Source organism: Rhinocladiella mackenziei, assembly GCF_000835555.1.
Source record: "Rhinocladiella mackenziei CBS 650.93 unplaced genomic scaffold supercont1.6, whole genome shotgun sequence".
Taxonomy (NCBI): Eukaryota; Fungi; Ascomycota; class Eurotiomycetes; order Chaetothyriales; family Herpotrichiellaceae; genus Rhinocladiella; species Rhinocladiella mackenziei.
This window is the reverse complement of record NW_013550599.1, coordinates 382,216-407,643: the sequence shown is the minus strand read 5'-3', so window position 1 is coordinate 407,643 and position 25,428 is coordinate 382,216. Positions and strand designations below refer to the sequence as shown.

Below are 25,428 nucleotides of genomic sequence, written 5' to 3'. Positions count from 1 at the left end.
TTGGAGTGCGGTACAAGGCGTTGCAACCAAAAAGTCTATGTCAGATCAAACTCATCGTCACTTGTCCGGCTACTACAGTGCTCAGGGAAAACCACATAGCAAGATATTCCTGTGGTGACCGAAACCGGAAAGTAGATTTCGTCAGAATACTACCATTCGTCTTGTCTCTTTTTTTTCTCCATTTCACAGTTTTGTCTGTTTAGCCCTGGAAGACATGATTTGTCTTTTATCACCATCACCATTTCCTGACACAATACAGGTGCCATTTCTCATCCAATCCATAATCATGCATGCTCTTTTTGATTGAGCAGGTCTGTCACTGCTCCATTAAGCACATTCCTTCATGACTAATTGTACAATTTCAAGCCAGTCCTCGGGCCAGTCGTTGTTCTGTTCCTGAGCCTTCCATGCTTTGTCATTCCAATGATTTTGCTCCCTTCCCCAGAACGCCATGCTATGCTCAAAAGATGCGCCAATGTCCCTCTATTTAGACATTATTCCCAAAAAAAAAAAAAAAAAAAAAAAACAATGCTCCGCTGCCCTGCGCACATAGCTAGTTACAAGAATTCGTCGATGTTTCTCAGAATCTCCGGGGCCTCGCCCTGTTGATGGGGACTCCTCGGATCAAATGGTGTTGGTATCTGATCGCCTGCTGCATTGAAAGTCGAGGAAAATGTTTGTCGTGGAAGCAGTAATCCTTTCGTTGGCCTTTTCCCGTGGCCGATGACGGCCAGGTCGCCTGCCGCCTTGATGCCAAATGGCGAGGCCATAAATTCTGTGGCACGAGGTGAGAAGGCCGAAGGAGTCTCGGGTATATCTTGCATGGCAAGATCCATCTTGGGCGAGTTGGTCACCAATCCTAATTTGGGGGTTTTGGAGGGATTCGGCGGTGACTGAGAGGGTGCCTCGACATCAAAATGTTCGCGGAAAGGAAGAGGGCGCGGTGATACGCTCTGGGATTGTGACTCGATAGCGATCTCAGGCTCGGTTTTCGTTTCTTGTCTAGGGCCTTGCATCGCAATGCCTCCCAAGATCTGACTCAATTTCACCGGTGTAGCTATCGTGTGGATTTGCTCGTTCTTGGGAAATAGAGGCACCGGCGGAAGGGCCTTGTTCAGTCTCAAAGGTGGAAGAGGCTTTGTCGACGGAGGTGAAACTGCCTTGCCTGCAGCAGCTGATGTTTTAGCTTTGTCATTATCTAGTTCCACCGGCTGCCACGAAGACTGTTTCGCAATCGGTGTGTCCGTGACTGGTGGACTCGAGGGTCGTATCTTCCACCAACTCGGTGATGGATGATATGAATGTTCACCATACACGCCTTTGACCACCTTCGCCCTGAAATCCGTCAATTGATAGATCAGGCTCATGTTCGGTCCAACCCATTGACTTCGTTGCTTCACACTCATGTACATTGAATGAAAATCTGGTTGATACCCTTTGAAGAGGCCATATGCGATTACAAGTGAGGCTGACCGGCTAACGCCAAGCTGACAGTGTATTAGCACCCTTTTTCCCGTTTGTATTCTTTCATCAATTAGTCGGCATAGGGAATACAAATCCTCCAATATTTCCGAATTGTGATCCCATGGTACGTGTAAATACTCGGGCTGTGTCTTCGGCTGAAAAGAACTTTGCCTCGGAGTGGTAGGTGTCGGTATTTCATTTGGTTGTGGCCATTCCCAAGCTGACTTGAAAGACATCTCGGAAATGGCGGTTTGCGGCTCTTGAATTTCCCGTTTCGAGTCGTCCGATTCAAAAGGGCATCTGATTTCCTTGGCCACATTGATGACGGTATCAAATTTGCTGGCTTCTTCGGCCGTGGGTTCCAAGTACAAATAAACGCCACTCTCATAGATCAGGATAGGTCCTTTATGATATCCTCTTTCTTGAGTTTCTTGTGATCGTTGGGGATGAAACTCGTCCTCCTCTTTTAACTCGGGAAGAGCGCTGGTCCCCGACTGGTTGGAATTGCTCGACTCGGAGCCAGGACCCGAGTGAATAGTACCACTAGCAGGAAGATGAAGATATAGACCTTGAGCTGGTGGTTTAGTAGGAGACGCCAGCGAGGCCAGGGCAGGTGAAGATTGCATATGATGCAACGATGGCCTCGAGCTGGGCGTGGGGGGCACGTCTAATGCCCGATTAAAGGTCAATTGTTGAAAACCTGGGGTCCGAATGGTCAGATTCGTAGGTTTCTTCCGCCCCGTCCTGGGCGTGTCCTTCATCGGCGATGTGGGAGCGGAAAAAGCTTGGGAAGTCTCAAAGCCGTGCGAGGTAGCCGGACGGGGCAGAATCACGGCACTCATATTCAATGATAGATTCTTAACATTCTTGGAACTGTCAACAATGGCGGCCCCAGGCCGCGCCGGTGGCCCATGAATGATTTCTGTCGGCAGAAACCTTTGTTGCGGATAGTTATGTGTCTGGTCCAGCGAAGATTTCACCATAATGGTTCTAAACGGTGAAACGGGAGGATTGGAGGTAGCAGATTCCGGAGAGGAGGAGGGTGAAGAATCCGTTATTAACGGCGAATCAAAGGTGGAGTTCGTAGTCGTAGGTGATGATTCTGTCGACGAAGTCGTGATCGAGGTAACACTATCACGGTGATGTAAGGACTGAGCAGAGCGTTGAGATCGTTCCGGAGGGGGTTTTGCATCTGTGACCAGGATCTGCGTATCGCTGTGTATCGAGTCCGCTTGAGGCAAATCTTCCATATCCTTGGCTATACTCGCATCGGCTTGCCCAACTACAGACATAAAGGACGGGAAAGGCGTTGACATTATCGAGCCGACCTCGACCGGCATATTCGAATATTTCTGGAAGACCGGTCGTCTCTTGGTAGACGGGGCAGCAGGATCGGCTTCGGGGCAGTCTACTGAAAGAACAGATGAGGGCTGGCCATGGCGAATAGAGCGTCGTAATGTCGTGACGTTTTGATAATTGTTGGCCAAGTCAAAGGACCTTTTGCGATGATGGGTGTCAGCACTGTCTGCAAACTCTTGCACCATGTTGCCGTATGCCTGAGGATGTCCTCAACAACGAACATGGTACCGAACAGATTCGAAGATTTCTGTATACAAAAGGACGACAAGAGAGGAGTTGGGGACAGACGCACCGAAGTCAAAACAAACCAGAACAGTAAATGTTGCCGCGGCGCATGCGACAAGAGCGAGATGAATGCCTGCCCTGGGGGAGGTCTCTCACAGTTTCAGATTGAGCGCGTATCCAGTGTCCGGCGGAGCAGGTCAGACTTTGCTATCCTCAATGCTCCACATAGAGAATCTGGACGTAATACGGATTTGGGACCACAAGCGCAGCAAATTCCCTCCTCTTGAACGAATTGCGCGCATACGCAATTCGATAGTGCTCGACCTCGTGTCTACAAGAAAGGAGCCGGCGGCAATTATGAAGAAGCGGGAGTGAGAAGGGCAGAGCGGCAAGCTGAATGTGGATTTGCGACGGGGGAGGGGAGAGAAAAAAGTCGAGCGGGAGCGCGGAGTGGACCACTGGCAGGAGAGACTTGGTCCAGAGTTACGGGATGGCGCAATGATGAGCCAGCAGATGAACCAGAGAGGATTAAGATGGTGGAGCGGGGTGGTTCTTGGTCAACGAGAAGGGAGGTCTGCTGTTGGGGTGGAGGTATCCCGGTCAAGAAGGTTCGATGTACGTAGATAGTGTATAGAGACTATCGGGGATGGTGATGGATGCCAGCCACGAGGGAACTGGGAGTAAACTTACAGGAGCAGAAACAGCGGCAGAAGCAGAAGAAGTCCTTGAATTGTCAGTCAGTGAATGAATGAACTGATTGAACGATTGAGGCGTACCGAGTTCCAAGAATGCTGGCCCTAATTCTGCTCCTCTCCTTCAGTCCCATCTTTTCGCCGGCGCTTGGACGGTGGATGTGCAACAGGCGAATGAAATTGGCTGCTGACATGGTCCAACATTTGGTCGCGTAGTCGAGGGGCCACGTCTTCCGGCTGCCATTGGAGCAGAGCCTCGATCCTGAAACCATGCCATGGCTACTTCGATACTATGAATAGCAAACTCAAGCCACTGACAGCCTGGAAAAATTTGCCGCGCGCATCCATTGAGCCACTCTCTGGCCTGCACCCCAACCCGTAGGGTTCGAGAGACGATCGACGGCGGCCAGCAGAACAATACCTTAACCATCCTGGATCCTCCCCCAATCCTTCAGCTTCGATGTATTCTGCCATGTCCTTTTCCCGAACAATCCGCCTGCCGCGGATTTCAATAGATTCAGCCTTCAGTCGATAGTCTCGAAGGTATTCAGATCCATCCTGCTGCGTCGGGGAAAATTCACCGGGCGTCTACTGAACTCTCGACGCCTTGGGCGGCAGCTAGGTATGGAAAAGAGCTAATGAGGCTCTGAATAGCGACAGCAAATTGCACTGCGTTTCAGATTGCTACAGGACGCCAAAACGAGCCCAGTCCGTGCGCCATTCGAGGTACCGTCAGTTCACACAAAAAGGGACAACCCTCGGAATAAACAAGCAGCTACACCCCTTTTTTGGTTCGCTTCTTTGGAAACTTTTCGCTAACTTGTATGCGAATAATAATATCCTTCACCCGGGGCCATCTTGTCATCATATATGTCCTCGTGGCTACCTCGTGTCTGAGTGTCAAGAAAAACGGGCAAAAACACGAAGATCTCTCGTTATGATTGCCTACCTAATTATAGGGCATGCTCACGCGAGGAGATCACACAGCCGAGAGCCTCACTAGCCTGGGGTTTGAGGGTCTCCTTTGATCCTTCTCTCGTATCCCGAAATAATCTTTCCATCCCTGGCTTAATGACCTTGGGTTCGCATCCATGACGCCTTTCGACTTTTTTGACATTTCTTGTGCCGTGCCCGCAAAATACCTTGCCCAAAATGCCATCCCAATATGCTATGCTCATATTCCTAAGCCTTAGCTGTGGTTCAAAGTGGAGCCCAATGATGGGTGCCTCAGGTTGATCTCATCGTTGATGACGATGACGCTTAGACAACCATCCGTCCCTTTCATCGTTGATTGGAAAGTCTTCCTCCTCTTTATTCAGTACTTCTGCGCGTCGGATTTGTTCTTCACATACAACTCTCCGATTCCGGCTTTGGCTTTGTTCACCTTGGTCCGAGCACTTATGGCGGCCGAGTAGTGACTGAAGGAGAAATTCGACCAGTCTCGGTAGTCCCGAGTTGGTCTGGATACCTCAACAACCTTGGTCAACTTCTTCTGGGGTTTGTCGTACGTGAAGATGTCTTCAAAGTCAAAATCCTTGGACGACAGATCCAAGGCGTCGAAGTTGGCCTTGTTTAATAGTTCTCGCTCGGCATCTGAAAAGGAGACATCGAAGCTAGCCGTTCGTGCATATGGAACTAATTGGACTTTGGGAGCGAGACCAGGCGAGATAGGTGAGATGGAATGAGCAGAAGAAGTAGAGGATGACTTTCTCTCAATTGATCGGCTGGAATTTGAATCCATGGACCGGGGACTGTGGGGAGGAGAGTCGGAGGACTGTTTGTTGAACGAAGCCATGACTTGTACAGGAGGATGAACCGGGGGTTGGACAACAGGTGTGATGGATATGGATGGACAGGAAGATGTCAGAAAAGAATTGAATGTGATGTACCAAAGGCACAGTGAAGAGTTATATCACAGAAAGGCAGGAGATGTCGAAGTCGAAAGGCGAGGTCGAAGTATTCCGTGGAGGCCGCCGCGTGGATGTGTTGTACATAACAAGGATATCCTTTGATGTCACGGCGTTTCAAATGATATATTATCTCCAACCTCTTCACAGTTGCAGTTCTCAGAACAGACAGACAAAACAGATGGATCCTCCTGGTCTTACGTGTGCAGCATTACTCGACGGGTATTACCCGAGCAAAAGAACTGAAGAGTGAATCAAAATTTGCCAGAGAATTTTTCATTGTGGAAATGCCTCATGCCTTGGTATTATATCGTGGCAGGAGGAGAGCAGCAGCATACACATGCCATCTCCATTGGTGATTGCGACATCACGGAGCGAATCAAAGAACCGTGTTCCTGTATTGACAGCGTAAGGGGAGGTTAAGGTACTCACTCGCAGGGTCCTCATTCTCTGACTGGACAATTGTTTAATGTGCTCAATTGCTATTGCTCCAAATCCTCGATTGCGCGGTCCTCTCGTTCCCACCCAGACACCAAACTACAGTGACACAACGGCAGGCGTTCAGCACAGAAATCGCGAGATGGGAGCCACAGGCAGTACAAGATTCGGCAACGCTGTGCTATCAGTTAGTCATAAATCGTCCGGGCGCAGGCTGTGGCATGATTATACTACGCACTGTGGTCCCCTCCGTTCCTGGCGGTGGATCCGTTTGGCTGCTGTCTGATTCTGCCATGGCCGCAATGCTGAAAATTTCAACCACACGTGCGTGGCTTCCCCTGGACGCCTGGACAAAATTCATTAGTCCTGCAGAGGCATTGCGGGTTTCGTCAATCGGACATCTACCATGTTTCTGCCAATTAAAACAACACACGGCTGAGGACAGAAGACAAACGCCCATACAAATCCGTCAGACAATGCCACGAGAAGGGGGCATCAACGGTCCTCTATTATTCCAGACCGGGATATCTTCCCGCTTTCAATTTCTAGAGTTCCTGTAAACAAATGCATCAAGACGACTCCCTGGAACACGAGGTATGATACAAGTACTGATAGAATGTCGTGATCACGATTCATTGCTCTGGCCAGACCCTTGTCTCTCCATTGCCATATTATCCAATTCCTGTCCTGATGGTGCAATCTCCCTCGTTCCCCGTCCTTCTATAGTTTCTCGAAGACTCGCATTCCGCTCCGCCTTGGCCGCTCGTAATCGATTGCTGACACTGGTGATTCTGCTGGTAAACCCTAAACTCCTCCTTGAATTAGATGGTCGAAGGCTTGCCTGACTATCTGGCGTGGCTTCGATGGGACTGGATGAGGCGGCAGGGATAATCGATATCCGACCCCACGGCTCTTTGGGTGTCACAGGAGTTTTCTCCTGGGTCCCCACATTAGTGGCGGGAGACGCATGTTTTCGTCTTGATACCAGATTTGTACTTATATTGGCGGGCATCGTGCTCCTCGTCACGGTAGTCGTCTCGGGCGGTGAAGAAAGTGGGTGTTGAGGCATGGGGTGTTGAGCGGTGTATTCTCTCGAGTACGCAGCTCGATCCCGTGCCAATTGTCGAAACGTGCTCACCTCCGTCATGGCCCGGCTTACTGGCCGCACAGAAGGACTGCTTTCCTCGTCATCGGTAGTCCCATCTAAATACCCCGGAGTCCTTCTGCTTCGCATCAATGCAGAGCTGCGTCCCAACCGAGATGATGAGGTCGTTTGGATTTGAGGCAACGCTGTAGGCGGTGTCTGGTAGGTGTTTTCTGGTGTTGTCGCTTGTGAGTTCAACGTGGTTCCGAGCGGGATGCTGGTCCGTCGGCTTTCTAAACGAGACTGCACTCTCGAGGTAACTGGAGGTCTGTCATTAGGCTCGTTGCTGAATCGACGGCTACGGAGACTTGTAGGAGCTGGCGGATGAGCGTCTCGACTGGTAGGTCTTGCCCCGGAAGATGGTGCTGTTTTGGAGTCGGCCAGAATGGCAATGGCCAGCTCTGTCAAACTTCTGCACATGCTCTCTGTTCGCCGGCGTACCTGGCGTTCAGAAACTGATGACGGACCAATGGTGCTCCCAGTTCCCGTGTATCCTTCTGGATTCATCATCATAGACAGCTGCAGTGCATCCTGTGCGGTGGCTTGCAGTTTTTGGTACACATCATTGCTGACGACAGCTTTGGCATTTCCGAGAGCCTCGTGAAGATTCGGGTGGACGGTAGATGGAATCCCTTCAATTGCGGATTGCAACTGAGCTGCTGCTGGCTTGTGTTTTGGGGAAGATGACATGGTTGTGGCTGCCGTGGTCGCCGTCTTGGGTCTATCGGACGTGTTCATCGCCGCAGCCGAGGAGGGTGGTATCTTACCGGTGAGTTCTAGCTTTCGAATTCTAGATTTCAGGTCGTCCAGCTCATCCCAGACAGTCGACGGGGCGGTTGTAGAGATGGTCGATTCGGTCGCATTATGATCCGCCAGCCTAGGGCGATCAAGAAATGTCGAGTCCGACACAAGACGGTTGTTTCTAGCAGTACTGGGCCGGGGAAATGGTCGTGTAGGTTCTGTGTTGGTATTCGTGTTTGTGTTTGAATATCGCCTCGACATGGCCCTCCGGGGAAGCTCGCCGGGGTGAACGCTCTGCGTTTCTCGTGGGGTCGTAGCAGGCTCATCTCGAACAGAGCTATCTTGAGGATATGCCCGTGACAGTGCACCTGGCACGTGCTGTCCGAGAGACGCCCGCTTACTATAGTAATTTAGAGCCTCGGATCGACCAGAGACACTCGATGTGTCAAATCGCTCCTGGATGGGCGAAGACTTGTACCCGGTGGAGGGTCGGGTACTAGAAAAGAAAGGGAGTGAGATTCGTGACCGTCTCTTGTCCGTCTTTGATGGTGCTAACCCCCCTCGTGACACGTCCGCCTTTGCAATATTCAAAAACAAATCTTCACTCTTTCGCTCATCGCCGCTCGAACCTTTACTTTCTTCGTCTGGTGTCGTCGGCTTCAATCTTTCTGTATCGGAGTGTTCCTTTTCTTGGACATCGACAGCATCGGCTGCCGTGGTTGGAGTTTTGCTCATTGTCGAATTTGGGGTCAGCAGGCTCTGTGAATCTCCCGTCTCGGGACTCGAGACTTCCTGAATATTGGTCTCGTCCGCCGAAGAATCAGTACTTGACGGAATCGTGAGGTCTTGCTTTACGGGAGAAGGGAGTGGTACAACAGCCTGGGGGCCTGGTGCGGGATCATTAGGTTTGGAAGGTGACGAATCGCGCGATGTGTTATTTGTAGCCCTCGGACCAGGATTCCGATCGAGGCGGATTCTGTCCTGCGACAAAGTTCGCTGGGTGCTATACGAAGGTGGCGGACCACAGGTAGTCTCGACGCCGTAGCTGCTGTGCGACGCAGGCGGCCTTTTCTGCGAGGGAGATCGCTGAACTAGATGTAAGTGGGTTCGCTGCGAGGGGGTGGTAGGTCGACTGTTGTTGGGATCGCCACTGTCGAGAGAGAGGTGGAAGGAAGGGACACTGGAGGTTTTCGGTATGCTGTCCAATTTGCGCATGCCAGGGAGCAGTGAATGGTTTTGTGTTTTGGTATCATAAGAGGTGGAAGTTAATTTGGGCTTCTTACGCAGAGGTGGGCGGGGACTGGACTCGGGGGCGTTCGAGGCTGGATAGCAATGCAGGTAAGATGATCGAGAGTGAAATACATCTGTGACACGCAATGCAAGATCATGACTGGAGTTGGAGGAATACAGAGAATAGTATGGAAGAGGTCGAGTGGTAGATGTGGTGAGAGGAGCGACTTCGAAGACGCGGTGCGAAGCTGAAGCAGAGAGAGACGTGTTGTTGAAGTTGCAGTTGGAGGCCATCTGCTGTTCGGTTGGTGGGTTGGGAAGCTTAGGAGCTGATTTGGTGCATCCCTGCTAGCCCGCCTCGCTTGTCAATGGTGAGGGTATGCTAAAGAAGGGCCCAAGAGCTCTTTCAACACTTGTTTCTCCCTCATCAGCGTGCACACGATTATTTACGGGCAGAGAGACCGGCGCTGCATTCTCTTCCTTGTAGATACAGAGGTGTGGTCTGGTCTGCTTCTTCTCCTCTCTACTTAACTAGTCTCATCCCCAGCAACTAGGACGGTCGGAAGAATTGTGACGCCATGCACGATGAGATGTGATTACTTCGAGCAACAAAAGGAGAGACGCCTCTCGAGCCCGGCTGCTGAGGCAGGTAATATGATTCGACTCGTCAGAGGAAATGACCTGGCTTGATTTCCTCGTCGAATGGGGCACTACGGTTACAGACCCTGCCGCCATGTCCTCTTCAAGCATGGCGCAGGGAAAAAGCCTTGAGGAGTCAACGCCCCTGATCTTGGGATTCGAGGCCTCGCCGGGTTGTCTCTCCCTTCTCTGGCCGCACTAGCCTGTGATTAAAGGTTCAAGATCACCTATGTGCCTCACACATCCTATTCTTGGTGTTGATGGTAGACGCTGACTTCAACTTCTCCAGATAACGAGGTGGCCCAGAGTCCTGCCGATTGACGCCTCGACCGTTGTCTCTCCATCAAACTATCCCGCTTGGGCCACCCGTTCGTCGACACAGCGATTGCCAAAGAAGTCGGTCAATATGACTTCCACATATATCTTTTGTTAGCGTTGCGTCGGGCCGGAAGGGTTGTCGCCAACGCTGGATCTAATGCAAGGTCCCCAACCCCCCCCCCCCCCCCTCTTGCAGTTGAACCCAATCTCTCTTTATCGCCGTCGCACAAATACCCCTCCTTCTCTCCACTCGGTTAGCATTCCTTCCTACCCTACACACTCCTACGTATCGGGCAAACAGGTCTAATGAATCCCAAGGGGGAATGACCTAGAAAGAGACATTGGTGGAAAGAGCACTAAAAAGATCCGTATTGGACAGATACAAGGGAGTGATGACTGAGCTGCCGTGTCCGTAAGATCCTATGCATGATCAACACATTGGAAGGATCACTTCGCTGGAGTATCGTCACTATCAACAATGATCATGCCCACTAGGCGAGCACGAATTGTCTGCATTTCGGATACCCACAATCAAACTCCCAAGCTGCCCTCGGGCGACATTCTCATCCATGCAGGTGACCTTACTAACCAAGGGACCTACAGCGAGCTGCAAAAGACAATCAGCTGGCTTCAGCAAACTGAATTCCAGCTCAAAATCGTTGTTTGTGGAAACCACGATGTTACTTGCGACATCCCCTTCTATCAGCAATATGGCGCCTTTTTCCATAATAAGAGGATGGAAGATCCCCAGCGTTGTATCGACTTGTTTCAAGCGGATCCATCCATCGTCTACCTGAACCATGAGGCCAGGGACGTTCAGATCACTTACAAAGGAGGTGCTGTTACGAAGCTCAAGGTATTCGGCTCTCCATACTCTCCCGCTAAAGGATTCTGGGCTTTTGGGTATATACCAGAGAATGCATCCCGGCTTTGGGATCAAATTCCCTTGGATTCAGACATTGTGGTGACACATACTCCAGCCAAATTCCATCGAGACGAATATGGCACACGTGGAGCTGCGGGATGTGAGAGACTTCGTGAGGCACTGTGGAGAGTTCGTCCCCGATTATTCGTTTGCGGACACGTTCATGAAGCATATGGTGTCGAGGCGGTTACTTGGGACCTGTCTTCCTCAGACATCAAATTCAAGGAGCAGTCTGTCCGACATTGGAAAGATCCTCGGTCAGAAAGTAAGAAACAGTTTGCCGTTGATCTGACCTCGAGAGTCAAGTCCATGGCCTTACAGAATGATGGATGTGCTGGGAGCCATGTTCCTCAGACGCCACCCTTCTGTGACAAAGCTGACGAGAGCGACATACCCGCTGACAATGTAATAATGAGCAATCTTCAAGGCAGCGAAGCCCGGCTGCCCGCCGTTCCAGCACCTCCTCAGCCGCCGTTTCCTGAATTCGAGAAGTCATATCGTCCTATTATCTCTGCTGTCGGAGCAGCCGACATGAAGCATACCGGAACCCGGGGTCAGGGAGGTCCTGCTTCAAGCCCTCGAACTGATCGAGAAGCAATATCAGGTCGTGAAGGGAGGATTGAGACTTGCATTGTTAATGCTGCATTCATGGCAACGAACTGGCCTCACCGGGGAGGTAAAAAATTTCACAAGCCCATTGTTATTGATATTGATTTGCCTGTACTAGAGAATGCCGGTCAAGCCTCCCCACCACAATCCAGTTGAATGCTCGACCTTCATTCCATATTGATGTTCTCCAGATCACACCATTTGGCGATGAATAACGCAATTGCTGTGGTGATTCGAAGCCCGTAATACAAGGCCGAAACCATACCGTACAGGGCGTGAACCCTTGTGTCGAGATATCCGACTGTCGTAAACATCTTCAGTTCATCCCCAGTCGCATGCTGGTGAGCCCGTCGGAGCGTGGTTTCTGCTTCAGTACCAGACTCAAATACGTATCCTTCGAAGAAGAAGCCATTCCAGATGACTTTCGGAGGGGATTCTACTTTTTTTTTTTAAAAAAAAAAAAAAAAAAAGGTCGCCGCGTGCGATATCTGCCCACTTTTTCTCGATTTCATCAGCAGCAGATTTTGCACTGAGTCCAGGATAGATTGCAATTCGGCAATCAACACGACATCATGCCGGAACAGAAGATTCCCAATCCCCAGCATTCATCATGGCTACATTCAGATCTGCTCAGTGCAAGTCAATCGAGGATATCATACTTAGAGGGTCGTTCTTCGTTTTCAAATTGCGCCAACTCAACTCTTCTTTGGCTCCATTCTGCCTCCAACTCCCTCAAGGGCCCCAATCACTCTCCAGAACGCGTCGACAGCATTCATCCCTGTCCCCATCCCCCTCGTATTCACAGGAGTTCCTCGCGCCTCAACCTGGAACCATAAGACACGAGTATTTGCTCGTACCAGGATCTCTCCTTCGGACTCTGGAATCAACGCGACGTCTGCCTTGTATCCCTTGAGACGGGTCATCAACGTGCCGTTACCCGTCGACTGCTCCTCGACCACCGACTCCAAAATCACCTCCGAGGCGGGCTGCAGACCCAAATGCTGTAATGCATCCAGTGCCATACAAATTGGCGGGTGCTTGCCTGCTCACATGTCCGCCCTCCCGCGGCCGTAGCGCGGCCTCCTTCGATGTGCGCACTATACGGATAGTGGATCCAGAGATCAACAGGCCCCGTCGGCACGACATTGACGCGAGCATTCAAATCAGGCTCTTCCACGGCGCAGTTTGAGAGTTCGGCTTACGCACACCCAGAGCGTCTTGGAATGTGTAGGACTGAGCTTAGCCTGCTCCAATGTGGCTTGGGAGCTCATCGGCGCATACCCCATGTCGGCGAATTACCGGAATATAAAGTCCTGCACAGCGCTTTCTTCACCTCGTCGCCCGCCAAATTTGATCAGGCGTTGTGTATAGGCGATCTCGGCGTCGAATCCATCTGGGACGGATTGCCTAGTAGAAACGACTTAGTTGCTGGAGAGCCCTGGCATTTTGAGAAGGCTATTTCTTCTCGACCACGAAATAGAGAGGCTTTCCAGAAGCGGAACATTCAAGGCTGATGCGACTCTTATGAAGTTCCACCGTGTGTGTATGTGTGTGTGATCCCTTGGGTGTGTGGATGAGATACGCAAGAATCGAGAGAGAAGAGACAGAAGGTAAGGCAAGTATCCATCTCCGTGAGTGAAACACAGCCCCATCTCTTGAATCGAAACATACTTCTTAGCGTCGGAAGTCCTTCGGCCAACTTCTGCAATAGGACGGACATCTCACGAAAAGCACCGCGCTTTCGATTCTCGTTGGTATGCATTATCCATCTAATAATTGATATAAATTTTGCCTTTTCTTCGTATTTCGAACTTCGTTGCCGTTGCCTCGTACTTTCCAAATGTAATGTAGGCGCCTTCACTGTCTTGGAACACGTTTTGGCCCGGCTGTGCCTTGAACGTAAGGGCTTTCCGTCCTCGCGTGTTTGCTACTGCGTCTCCAAACGTATGTCGCTGTTATAAAAAACAAAGGTGCTATCAGATTCGGGCAATATAAAGGCTGGAAGGGGAAATGGACAAATGCAACATGCTCAAGATAGCTGCTCCTTGCACTTGAGAAGATTGTTGAAAGAAGAAAATCATGGAATACTCCCTCACAGAACAGTATCTGTTCGGAAACTATGGCAGCTACCAAAACCCAGTTAAGCGAGTGATCTATTTTCGCCTGTTCTAGAGGAGGCTCCAAAGGACTCGTAAGTTAAGTCAAAAAGGGAGCAACTTGAAAGCGTGTCTGATCTAGTCGCCATATTAAAGCACAACATATCTCGTCCTGCCTTTTGTGATCAAGTAGGTGGACAAGCGCGCCAGATGCCATTTATCCACAATCATTATCTTTCAACGCCCGGTCCATTCTCAGGAAGCAATCAATGAGCCGCCGAGGAACGGAGAACGGCTGCAAAAAGCCCTCAATAGCCTCACACAACCTTCGTCAGTCGCTAGTCTGGTGTCCTACAGAATAGACAGACTCACTTTGTTATCCTGAACTCCCATACTCCAAAACATTCTTGCATCTTTCCAATTGTGTTTGCTAGGCAAACATGGCTAAGATGCCAACAGTCAAAAGATCAAAACGACCCATAGTTGCACTTCTCCACAAGTTTTCCACGGTCCGAGTAGAAGCCTGCCTGCTTGATGTGGGTCTGTTTCCCTGTCTTCTCGCAGAAAAGATTGAAGCCAAAATTGGCCGCATGGGGTGGAGTGTAGAGATGTAGGGAAACAGCCGCTTCGTCGGGAGACGGATTGGAGATTTTGTGAAGGCCGATCTTGTCGGAGATGTAGGTGACTTGGTTCTCGAAGTAGGTTGTCTCTTTGACGATTTGAGGCGGTGTAAGGCTTCCAGAAGAGCCGGTCTGCTCGCTGGAACAAGGCGGCATGCTATACAAAGTCTCCCGGAGATTTCCTTTGAGGATCTTCATGACGCAGTGAGCGTTGGCGTGGTCGTGGATTGGACTGCACCTTCCAGGGTTCCATACAACTACCAACAAGTTGGACTTGCCGTTTCCTTCGTCCACAAGATTGCGGGTATAGTTGCGGCTTGGATCGGCAAATGCGTATTGATGCCACTGGTTCTCGTCCGAGATGTATTCTTCCATGAGACGGATCAGATCATTCTCGTCCACGTCGGCCGAGTCGATTCCGGAAGATGGACCCAGGACGTCTGAAAGGGCTCGGACGAGGCGGTGAAACTCGTCGGAGGGATCGATTGAATAGAACTTGTCTTGATGGTGCGGCGGAGAAACTTCGGGGCGGATCATATGAGGTTCAGCGCCATTAAGTGGTTGTTCGTAAGATAGCATTTTGGATCAATTTGGGCACTGACAATCTCAAAAAATTCAGAGAGAAAGAGAACGATGATTGAAAGAGAAAGGTGGACCTATGTAAGGTTCGGAAAGGGTGTAGAGAGGACAAGGCAGTCTAGGCGGTGTAAGGCTTTCCTGCAGATAAGCATGCGCTCTCACCAAGAATATCTCAGAGTACGCCGTAGTACCTGCATGAATGCAGGACAGGACGTCCTCAAGGAGAGTGCCGTCGCAGCAGGAGATGGAAGCTGCCAATGACAGCAAGATTGTTCACGTAACAAATTGGTTGTTTTGACTTGGGTAAATTCGCCTTTTTGAAGGCACGGGACCGCGACTGATGACCTCGGAATTTGCTCAATCAGATGTCATTGAAGGATTAAAGCGCGGATCGGGCTTGTCGGGGACCAGAGAACAGGTTTACATAGGTTCGGGAAGCTTTCAATAAAGAGTACTAGGAGGCACCCGAGTTTGTTTGGTGGAAAGAGGTCCACAGCAGATCGAGATGTGACCTTTATCTTTGATGGTTGAAAGACGCTTTGGTGGCGGCTGGGAGCGAGATTTTGATCCCTGTCAAACCTGCTCATTGTTGTCAGCGAGCCTTTTCGCATGGGCTTGCCTCCGTTTTGCTACTTTGTATTGCAATTCAGAAGTTGAAGGCATCGTTCAATTGGACAAAGGTACCGACAAAGTACTAATTTGTAGTACGGGAATACATTTTCGATCGCATCTGCTCGGAGCACAACCCGATGAGTTGGCGGTGAAATGCCACCTATGATAACGCTGCAACTGGCTAGCAGTTTCTTTAAGCGAGCCATCAGCCGCAGGGTGAAAGAACTTCCGTCTGACGAGAAACTTGGTAGGAAATCTGGGAATCTGGAAGGTGAAATCTTTGCGTCAGACGATGATACTTTCCTTTTTTTAAAAAAGCGATGCGGGGTACTCGAATAGCTTCTTCTATCTGCGCATTTTTCTCCAAGGGACATTTTTTTTTTTAATCAGTGAACAAACGGGCAGGCACATACACGAAACGCCGCATCACTATCACTGTTACACCAAGTCACAAAGACCTGTTGCACTACTGCCCGCTACTTGACACTAGTTAGGCTCAAGTTCAGGCTCTCTCGCTCTTTTCCTCACGACGTTGTCCAGACCTACGGAAATTTGTTCCCAATTAAAATATCACTGGCAACATCCCCCTCGGCTGGTCAGGCATCCAAAATTCCTTTCCTCAAACACAAAGCTCCCCCCGATTGGTAATTTTACCCCTTCGGACACCATGGCAACTACCGTCGACAAAATTAAGGAGATCGAGGCCGAAATGGCTCGGACTCAGAAAAACAAAGCCACGTCTTTCCATTTGGGCCAACTTAAGGCAAAATTGGCCAAATTGAAGAGGGAGTTATTGACACCAACATCATCGGGCGGCGGCGGAGGTAGTGGTTTCGATGTCGCCAGGACAGGCGTGGCCTCGGTCGGATTCATTGGTTTCCCTTCGGTGGGCAAGTCGACCCTGATGAGTCGTTTGACTGGCCAACACTCGGAAGCCGCAGCCTACGAATTCACCACCCTCACCACCGTCCCCGGCCAGGTCATGTACAATGGTGCGGCTATTCAAATGCTGGATCTGCCTGGTATCATTCAGGGAGCCAAGGATGGCAAGGGACGTGGTCGCCAGGTCATCGCCGTGGCAAAGACATGCCACTTGATCTTCATCGTCCTCGACGTGAACAAACCACTAACGGATAAAAGAATCATCGAGGCTGAACTGGAGGGCTTTGGGATTCGCATCAATAAGGAGCCGCCGAATATTGTGTTTAAGAAGAAAGACAAAGGTGGACTGAACATTACCAGCACTGTTCCGCTCACCCATATTGATCACGACGAGATTAAGGCCGTCATGAACGAATACCGCATCTCCTCGGCTGACATTGCAATTCGGTGCGATGCGACCATTGACGACCTGATCGACGTGCTTGAGGCCAAGAGCAGGAGTTACATACCAGTCATATATGCACTTAACAAGATTGACTCCATCTCCATCGAAGAGTTGGACTTGCTCTACCGCATCCCAAACGCCTGTCCTATCAGCTCCGAACACGGCTGGAACATTGATGAACTCCTCGAGCAGATGTGGGAAAAGTTGCAACTGAAACGGATATATACCAAACCCAAGGGGAAACAACCCGATTACACGGCCCCAGTGGTTTTGAGGAAGAATGCCTCCACCGTGGAAGATTTTGTAAGTTGGGATCCCAACCATGTTGCTCCGGAATCATTGCTGACCAACCACAGTGTAACGCGATTCACAAGACCATCGTTGAGCAGTTCAAGCATGCCATTGTCTACGGTCGCTCTGTAAAACACCAGCCTCAAAGAGTTGGCCTAGCCCACGAGCTGGCCGACGAGGATATCAGTAAGTCCGTCCACCTCCGCTACAATGAGCGGTTTCTAACCCGAGTTTGTCAGTCACTATCATCAAAAAATGACGGGCCAATTTTGTCCTTTGTTTCAACTGCCAATCCTGCTCGCCTATCATAACTCAAAGGCCCGCTGTGGGATTATTGAGGCGGGCTCAGGGTTTGAGCGCGGTCAAACACAGACCCATCGTGCGCTCGATAAAGCTAGAAGCCTCATCTTCCGGCATCCCCCGCCCTACTATTCGGATCTTTACATCATATCCACCGCCCCCTGATCAGCGCCAGGGGCTTGAAGTCTGTTGCAAAAAAAGACCTGCGAAAAGAACCGTGCTTCAATGATGGTCGTTGACCGGAGGCCTGCTTCAACCGGGAATGGAGGACAGAATGGACTCCATTCACGGTCTCTTGCGCCTGGGCGCGTCAGACGTCGGCTCGCGAAACTTGATCATTTGAAAAGACGCGGCATCAGTGACGTATCCGGCTGCTCATCCTTAGCACCCTCGTGTCCTACAGCTCATTTGTGATGCCGACATCATGATGAAAATCTTTACAGCGAAAGTGCAATCGCGTGCGGGAGGGGTTGCAAACTAGGTGCTCTCAAAAAGTCCATCCAGGAATGGTGCTGCAGCGGACAGAATTATCTCTTGTTTGGCGAATAGCAGGGAGGGAGAGGGGAAGGTGTTGAGGAAGGGCATCGTCTGATTTGTCTCAAAACAGCAAAAAATCAATGGCGGCTCGAATGGCCCTGTCTGGTATCCCCTGCACCAGGAGGTGGAGTCAGACCCTGGTCCTGCGTTTCGAGGAGCATGGGGAAGAAGAGACGGGGTCGGTTGAGTTCTCGAGGACTGCATGTTTGCGGCCCTGGCATAACATAAACCTGAAAACAATTTGCAGGGCTGGACCATTGTCCGTGAGCACGAGGGTGCAATGCCATAGAAAAATGTCCGACTGCGTGCGTATCCCCCTTCTGAGGCGTGCATCTTTTAAGTTTACAAAGGGGGGCAGCGAGCATGGATAAGGATAGTCATGGTGGGTTGGGCTTGTTCGTGATAAGCCGCAGCGGTACTCGGCGGGCCACGAGAAGCCGCTTCCGCGTGGATGACAGACGTTCGAAATGCAGAATGAGAGCTGCCAAAACCGTTAGAGGTTGCGTTAATGTGCTTGCCCAAAATGCGCCATGGGGGAACAGGATCTTCGACACTCGCATGCAGACGTCAAGCTTGGGGACAACCCTCCCTCGAATCGAGCAAACAATTTCGAACTCGAACAAATGAATTATACTGTCCGGCGGGTTACCTCTTTCTCTTGACTCGCGTTGAATTCTCCATGCTCTCGGTCTTAAGAAGGCGTGTACGATGGATGGACTTGATGGCGTGAAACCTTGTCCGGCCTCGTCAAAAGACTATGTTTCGTTCGCCCCTGCGATTTCCCAGCGCCGCGCCACGCAGCCGCTCGGAGGTATGCCGAATTCGAGGCCCCAGAGGGAGGAGTTCTAGATTGGAGCGAAAATGTCTCTTACTCTGCTTAATTGGTAGAGACTACTCTGAAAGCTCGAGACTCAGGCTCGCTGGGCAAAGCACATCCAGCACTGTGGACGCTCGAAAAAGATTGAAATTGAAACTGATAGTCCGATTAGGGACAGGAGCTGGGCTGAACGACGGCCGCAAGAGAGAAGCAGGAGAGCAGGCATAGTTGGATTGGTCCTCCAATGGAAGAGAATCATGAGTACCAAGGTAAACTTCAACCTGTCAAATGGATAGCCAGGAGATATGTACGCACGTCAGTCCAGAGAGAAGAGGAAGCATCGATGGATCGAAAGTCTGTCCCTACAGTATGGCTCTACCACTCTCTCGTCCCCCCCACTAAAAGGGACAGCATCTTTGTTTTCCTACCACCACCCGCAACCAGCTCGCACAACTGCTGCGATAATAAATAAATAATATTTCCCCCCTCTCTTCTTGTGCCGTGACACACGATTTAAGCAAACTCATGCACTGGCTCTTTTAGTTGCAAGTCTACCTCTGGGTTCTTTCTGCTTAGCTCGCGGCCTACTGCATTGGGAGTTCTTGGAGACTAGCTACACAATCTGGTATCTGGATGGTACTATGTCTCTTTCGTCCTATTTGCTCCTCGAGCCCTATCTTGCCGCCGGCTTCCCTGCCCCCTTTCCGCCAACCATGGCATTTCACTCGCCCCGTTGGCTCTTCAGACTGCTCTCCACCCTGCCTGGCGCCACCATATCCGGACGAAAATCTGCTTTTTACCCTCCAAGCAGAACTAACGAGGTCCCTGGTCGGTGGCTTGCCCCAGTGGTGCCTGCGGCGAGCAGAGGGGAAAAAAAAAAAAAAAGGGACTAAAATGCAAAGGTACGCTAGGGAGCAATAGGATACCGCATCTGTCGACCTCAACTCTCATCTCACCTCACCTCACAGGTTCTCCCTCGTGTCCAATGTCCAAGGTCCATCAACTCGCCGAGTCGCCAGCCAGTCAGTCTTGACTCTGCCTTTCCCCGACCCACGCGTATTGTCGCACAGGCAAACGTTTAGATTCGCATTTGCTGGAGTTCCTCGCCAGAGGCTTTGACCCCCCACGACTAAACAATAATGCAATACCACCACTCCGTCAAAACCGTACGGTCAACCTCTCTAGTCGTACTGTACAATACCATGACAAGCGGTTTTGCTTTGCTCTGAGCGATGGCCACCAAGCTCCCACACAATGAGCTAGAGTTGCCAGTCTCAGTCGTCCAAGGTTTCCAGCCATGTTGAACCATGTGATTGCGTAGATGGAAAGATCCTGTGGACCGAATGATCATTGTGGTCCTGAGATCACCCGCGTCATTGCTCGGCTGCCAGCGGACCGTCCAAGGAAGGGACGAGGCTAAATGGATTGCCGTAGTCTTTTGTTGCCAGGCTTGCATCAACCATTAAGCAGTTCTTCGAATCGCCTCTATGGGCTTCACTGTAATTCGACGCCCCTCAGCTGCACTGCGAGCCAGCGTGGGGCACAAGGACGACACATACGGGGGAAGCAGAGCAGCAGGAAGGCCCAACAGGGTTTGGGTGCCAAAAGGGCGAGTCTACATTTGAACAAAGGGCTTCGCCTCGTTCCATCGCTCATCTTCCTCACTTTTTCTCCTTACCTCTCTCGGGCTCAAGATCCCCCCAATTCCCTTGTGATCAAGTTCTCGACCTGCCCCCGGTCGCAAGTCTAGCAGCTCTGACACAGAGAGCCTGTCCTTTTGGGCGACGATCTCGACTAAACCGCCAATTTCTGCCGACAGCACTTGAGGGGGCCACAGGGCAGACCGTGGCTTGCCAGGGAGCGAAAAGCAGGGCGGGTCCAGGCGACGAAGGAGGATTAGACGGTGCGACACCCCGGGTACCCGATGCCCAAAGGCTAACGGCCCTCCATGTTAATCGATTGTGCTCGCACCAGCCTTTAGGCCCGTTCCTTCAAGCAGCCGGCCGCTAACCTTCCCTAATCTTCCGCATTATAGGTTCGACTGCCGCCCGCAGTTTTAGCACCCACACTTCGCAGTCGGATGCTCTCAACAGGGCCATTCCCCGAAGCATCTGTCCATCCCTTGAGCGCATAACCTGCTCCCGGACACGTCGCACTCGAAAAGCAAAAAAAAAAAAAAAAAAAAAGGGAACCCAGCACGCTGCTCGCAACAAGACTCTTCAAACGAGATCAAACCGCATTCAAACAACCACCCAACAACCCTGCCTAGACCATCTGCAGCCCGAGCTCACCAAACAGCGCCCCTCGCGCCCTCGACCAAGCCCTGGTTCGGTTCACCTTGGAGTCCTGTCCGGGCCCTTGTCCATAGACATACCCCGGCCCGACGTCGACTCCCTCAATTCGTCGAACTCGACCAGCTCGGCTCACCCGCAGGCCTGTCTGGCTTGTCCCTGTATCGGTCCTGCATCCCGCATCAACTGCAACCTCCACACACCCACCCTCTAGACAACCTCTCTCTTTCATATGCTCGTACTTCCTTCGACCTTGGATTCAGGTGGCTACGTTTCATGCCCGTCGGTCTCGACATACTCTTTTGTATCCAGATCTTCCTTCCTTTGAAGGTCTCGAAGCTCTGGGTCTGAGGAAATCAGACTTTGAGACCGCCGGGTACTCGCATTGATCAGCAACATTTGCTCCTTCCCATTGGTATGCATTGCCAAACCAGATCAATATCCCGACTATCACAATTTTACTCCCAGGCTTGAACCTCAATGCAGGTCTTGTTGAACATGCCGCCGGAGCATCAGGACGCACAACACTCCGGCTATGGCCAAGGGAGTTGGATGAACGTCCCAAATGGGTACTCCTCCAGCCCGCAAACGACAATGTCCCCAATGCACGAATTTCCTCCATTCGAGTATCAACCGACCACGCCAATGCCCATGGAACCAGCTTACCCCATGCCACGACCATCGCCGTTTGCTGTGTCCCACGCACAGATGCCACCACCATTGATCATGCCTCATAGTGGGTTGTGGCCAAGTATGATTGCAAGTCAACCCCAACCGAGTTATCAAACCCCCATTTTACCCGCTGGGCCACTTCAAACTCCATTGTCAGCGAGTACTGCGTCTGATATCACCCCTACCAGCGCCAAAACAACGACATCTCGCCGCAAGCTGACCGACGACGAACGTCGTCAGATGTGTATCGAAGCTGAGCAGAATCCAACCATGAAGCAGACTCAGATAGGAGGTATGTGTCCCTCACCGGCAGCAGTTCCTTCACTCTGACCTCTCATAGCCAAGTTTAATGTGGAAAGGAGGTATGGATTGTATTGTGGTTTCGTGGGTCTGGAACTAACAGGGAGCAAGCACGGTATCGAAAATCCTACGTCAGCGTGACAAGTACATGAACCCTCAACCAAAAGAGGAGAGTGCCAGCCCGGGCAAGAAGTCGAAAGCAAAGTTGCCGGATTTCGAGAAAACCCTTACCAATTGGGTCAAGAATCAACAGAAGAAAGGTCTGCCGGTAACCGATGAGGACCTTCGGAAGCAAGCCCAGGTGTTCTCATTTAGCAGGAGTGATCAAGCAGTAGTATCTAGTACTACTTGGTTGGAGAAATTCAAGCGCAAGAATCATCTCATCACTCCGAAAGGTGACACAGATGCCGGTCTTGTGGATTCAAGCACGACATCGCTCGCAGAAACACCCTTGGACGGCTCCCCGACTTCATCAAATGGTCTCGTTTCACCTCCAATGTCGGCTATCGATGAACTAGGAAACGAAACTGGCGTCAAGTTGGAGAGCGCGCAGGACTTTTTCGACTTTGGAGATGCAAAGACCACCTTCGACCGCTCACCAGGTCTGGGCCATGAGCTTGGGAACGAACTGGACGCGCCGGCACCGGAGTCCATTTTATCACCGATGTCGCCAGAATTGGTGCGCAACGATCAGGATGGCATGGATAGTACGGAAGATTCTTCAGGGACATCCAGTCGCCAGCGGAGCCAGACGTATCCACACCTCCCGAATATTGGTTCTGGTTCACGGCCCTCCTCATCTGGACAGAAGGTGCCGGCTTTGCCAGTGCGATCTCTAACAACAACAACAACAACGACAGAGACCAGACCCACTGCTATTGACCCTCGACAGATGATGAAACGACACAAAAGTGTCCCTGATATTCATGATCCTGAACAGGTGCGGTTCTCATCCATGCAACCTCCTCCGTTGCCCAGGTCTGCAGATACGTCACCCATCAGCAACCCAGCTTCGCCTGCGGAGGACGACAACATTCGAGCGTTGCATGCCATCAAGGCTCTTCTGGAACAGAACCCAAACGTCGCTGAACCTGATGACTATCTGGCGATTGGAAAATTGATGCAAAAGCTGAAACTTCTTCGACCTGCTGGGTCAATTTTACCTGGCGGAATGCACCCGATTGATATCATGGACAGCCCTCGTATCTCCAAGAAAAGAACTATTCTCGGCATCTCGACCTAGTTGAGCCGTATGGGTCGGCTAGGACTTTGGCTGTCGTAGCCGCATTCACATTTTCCTTGATACAATCCCTTGAAGCAGATATTGCTGTCAGATTTGCTTTCAGTATGAGAGACTACACAATCCTTTGATTACGATTAGCGCTGAGCATGTGAGAAATGGGAAACACACAGGCACGGAAGGGGAATGACGATCACACCATCAAAATCAACAGACCAGCGGACGCCCAAGGACAAAGCATGATCTAGGAGTCGCATTTGTTTTCACAGCCATTGGACGACGAAACCAGTTTCAGACTCAGAGAGCAGGTTGGCTCTACGAATTTCTCTCAGTTTCAAACACAGTACCCATCTGCTTCTGCGGATGATAAGTGCCTTAGACATACCCTAGCCTCGTGGCAAAATCTCCTTTTTCTTGTATGAAGGCATATATATGTGAGAGAAGGAGAGAGCGCGAGCGAGCGGACTGATTTTATTCAGGGAATTTGGTCATTTTCTTTTTTATTGCACTTCTCTTCATTTTGACCTGGAACTTTCGTGCTCATATACGCAAGTATGCGTCAGAACCATGTCTTTTTCCGGTTCTCTTTTTCATGTATGGAACTTGGAAGCTTGGGCTGCGGTGCCCTGAAGGAACGACCAGTGAGCGATTGGACTGAAGGATGTCGACATGGGGATCTCTTCGGTCATGAGCATATAACTTCTCTTCTTTCTCTCCTTTTCTTAGGGGATTTTGTGATCTGGTAGCCTTTTCTGCCTCGAATGCAGCCACTTTTAAACACGAAAACTCGTGACGCTATTGAATATGCGGCGTACATTGTACCAACAGAAAAACAAGGTATACAAAATGGCACCTCGCCCCACGCAGGGATTCGCAGAGTTGGGATGCAGTTGCAGCGACAGCAGCACGTTTCGGGGGACGTGCAGATAGTAAAAAGAGACAATGCAGAAGCATTTTCATGTTAAGGCGAGACATGCTGATCCTGTCGATCAGTGAATCTTCCCGAAGTCATGGCCATCCGACGTTTACGGAAGAAGTGAGGCTTGTAGTGAAGGTTTCGACGAAAACTCAGTCGCCGGAAAAAATGCCTGGCGATCGACTGCCAACCAGGTCAATACCACGACAACGTTGAACACCAAAGAGGCACGAAGAGAACTAATCATTGTTGAAAGTCTCGCCTTGCTTCGATCTCCCATTCGTCTTGTCTTTCTCGTCTATCCTAGGGACTTTTCCGCGGTTTCACGGGCCTGTCTCAAGAACCGAGCAATCCATTTGCTCAATTCCAGCAGAGGTCCTGTTTCATCCTCGATGGCAAAGGCCCAACATCACTTCAAATAACGGATACGGAGCTCTTCCAGGAGAGTCACACAATATGGGGCAGTGGAGAGCCAGAATCTCAATTGGATCGACGATGTTCTCTGCTCCGAAGACAGGGTTTCTGTTGCTAGAATACATCGTTGTCCTCCAGTCATGAGACTATGGACGCCAATTGGCGTGGCTGATTCCTCTTCACCCGGGCTGAATTGATCCTGCCATATTTTTTTTTCCTGTCTGAGACCACAGCGTCTTTCCTTCCATCGTTCTCAAAGTGTTCTGTTCCATTCCCCTGTTCCTTGCATCCGACAATTCCTCCCCACGCTTTGTCCAAGTTGAAGTGTCGTCACCTTCTACGTTTCCCATCACTCCCTCTTTCAGACATGTGTCGCAGGTAAAATCACTCCCCTACGAAGAAAAAGAAACATCCATTCTGCATCGGATCCACCTCTGGCAAGTTGATCAGGGCTAGGGTTCCGCGAATAAGGCCTGTCATGGATGATGCGAAAGGAGAACTCCGTTCAGAAAAGATGAAGGAACAAGATACCAGACCCGTTGTGCCGCCATCCAAAGGCTTCGTCTCGAGCATACGTTCCATGAATGGCCCACCTTTGGCCCACTTACAGTCTTTGACAAGACGGTAAGCTCCCCTCAACCTGTTCTCTGGAGTGCTGAAAGTCTCAGTCTAGTCAGAGTGTAACACCATCATAGGTACTCTCTATTGGAATATTCACGTTTCCG

The 25,428-nt window shown here is 50.8% G+C and overlaps 8 protein-coding genes across 8 annotated transcripts; 3 read left to right on the top strand and 5 right to left on the bottom strand.

Annotated features, from left to right (window-relative positions):
- Nucleotides 1-557: 557 nt before the first annotated feature.
- Nucleotides 558-3,008, bottom strand: Z518_07951 (uncharacterized protein; the record flags this gene model as incomplete). Its single annotated transcript, XM_013413694.1, has 1 exon — nt 558-3,008. One exon carries the CDS (start codon nt 3,006-3,008, stop codon nt 558-560), a length of 2,451 nt encoding a protein of 816 aa, XP_013269148.1.
- Nucleotides 3,009-5,055: 2,047 nt separating this feature from the next.
- Nucleotides 5,056-5,535, bottom strand: Z518_07950 (uncharacterized protein; the record flags this gene model as incomplete). Its single annotated transcript, XM_013413693.1, has 1 exon — nt 5,056-5,535. The coding sequence occupies one exon, from the start codon at nt 5,533-5,535 to the stop codon at nt 5,056-5,058; it is 480 nt and encodes a 159-aa protein (XP_013269147.1).
- A 1,175-nt stretch (nt 5,536-6,710) lies between these two features.
- On the bottom strand, nt 6,711-9,494 carry Z518_07949 (uncharacterized protein; the record flags this gene model as incomplete). The annotated part of the gene is made up of 1 exon (XM_013413692.1): nt 6,711-9,494. The coding sequence occupies one exon, from the start codon at nt 9,492-9,494 to the stop codon at nt 6,711-6,713; it is 2,784 nt and encodes a 927-aa protein (XP_013269146.1).
- Nucleotides 9,495-10,641: 1,147 nt separating this feature from the next.
- Nucleotides 10,642-11,847, top strand: Z518_07948 (uncharacterized protein; the record flags this gene model as incomplete). The annotated part of the gene is made up of 1 exon (XM_013413691.1): nt 10,642-11,847. One exon carries the CDS (start codon nt 10,642-10,644, stop codon nt 11,845-11,847), a length of 1,206 nt encoding a protein of 401 aa, XP_013269145.1.
- Nucleotides 11,848-12,386: 539 nt separating this feature from the next.
- Z518_07947 (uncharacterized protein) lies at nt 12,387-12,713 on the bottom strand (the record flags this gene model as incomplete). The annotated part of the gene is made up of 1 exon (XM_013413690.1): nt 12,387-12,713. One exon carries the CDS (start codon nt 12,711-12,713, stop codon nt 12,387-12,389), a length of 327 nt encoding a protein of 108 aa, XP_013269144.1.
- Nucleotides 12,714-14,254: 1,541 nt separating this feature from the next.
- Z518_07946 (uncharacterized protein) lies at nt 14,255-14,986 on the bottom strand (the record flags this gene model as incomplete). The annotated part of the gene is made up of 1 exon (XM_013413689.1): nt 14,255-14,986. One exon carries the CDS (start codon nt 14,984-14,986, stop codon nt 14,255-14,257), a length of 732 nt encoding a protein of 243 aa, XP_013269143.1.
- A 1,279-nt stretch (nt 14,987-16,265) lies between these two features.
- On the top strand, nt 16,266-17,475 carry Z518_07945 (ribosome-interacting GTPase 1; the record flags this gene model as incomplete). The annotated part of the gene is made up of 3 exons (XM_013413688.1): nt 16,266-17,228; nt 17,282-17,402; nt 17,456-17,475. The coding sequence occupies 3 exons, from the start codon at nt 16,266-16,268 to the stop codon at nt 17,473-17,475; spliced, it is 1,104 nt and encodes a 367-aa protein (XP_013269142.1).
- Nucleotides 17,476-21,641: 4,166 nt separating this feature from the next.
- On the top strand, nt 21,642-23,376 carry Z518_07944 (uncharacterized protein; the record flags this gene model as incomplete). Its single annotated transcript, XM_013413687.1, has 3 exons — nt 21,642-22,125; nt 22,174-22,195; nt 22,245-23,376. 3 exons carry the CDS (start codon nt 21,642-21,644, stop codon nt 23,374-23,376), a joined length of 1,638 nt encoding a protein of 545 aa, XP_013269141.1.
- Between the last annotated feature and the right edge of the window lie 2,052 nt (nt 23,377-25,428).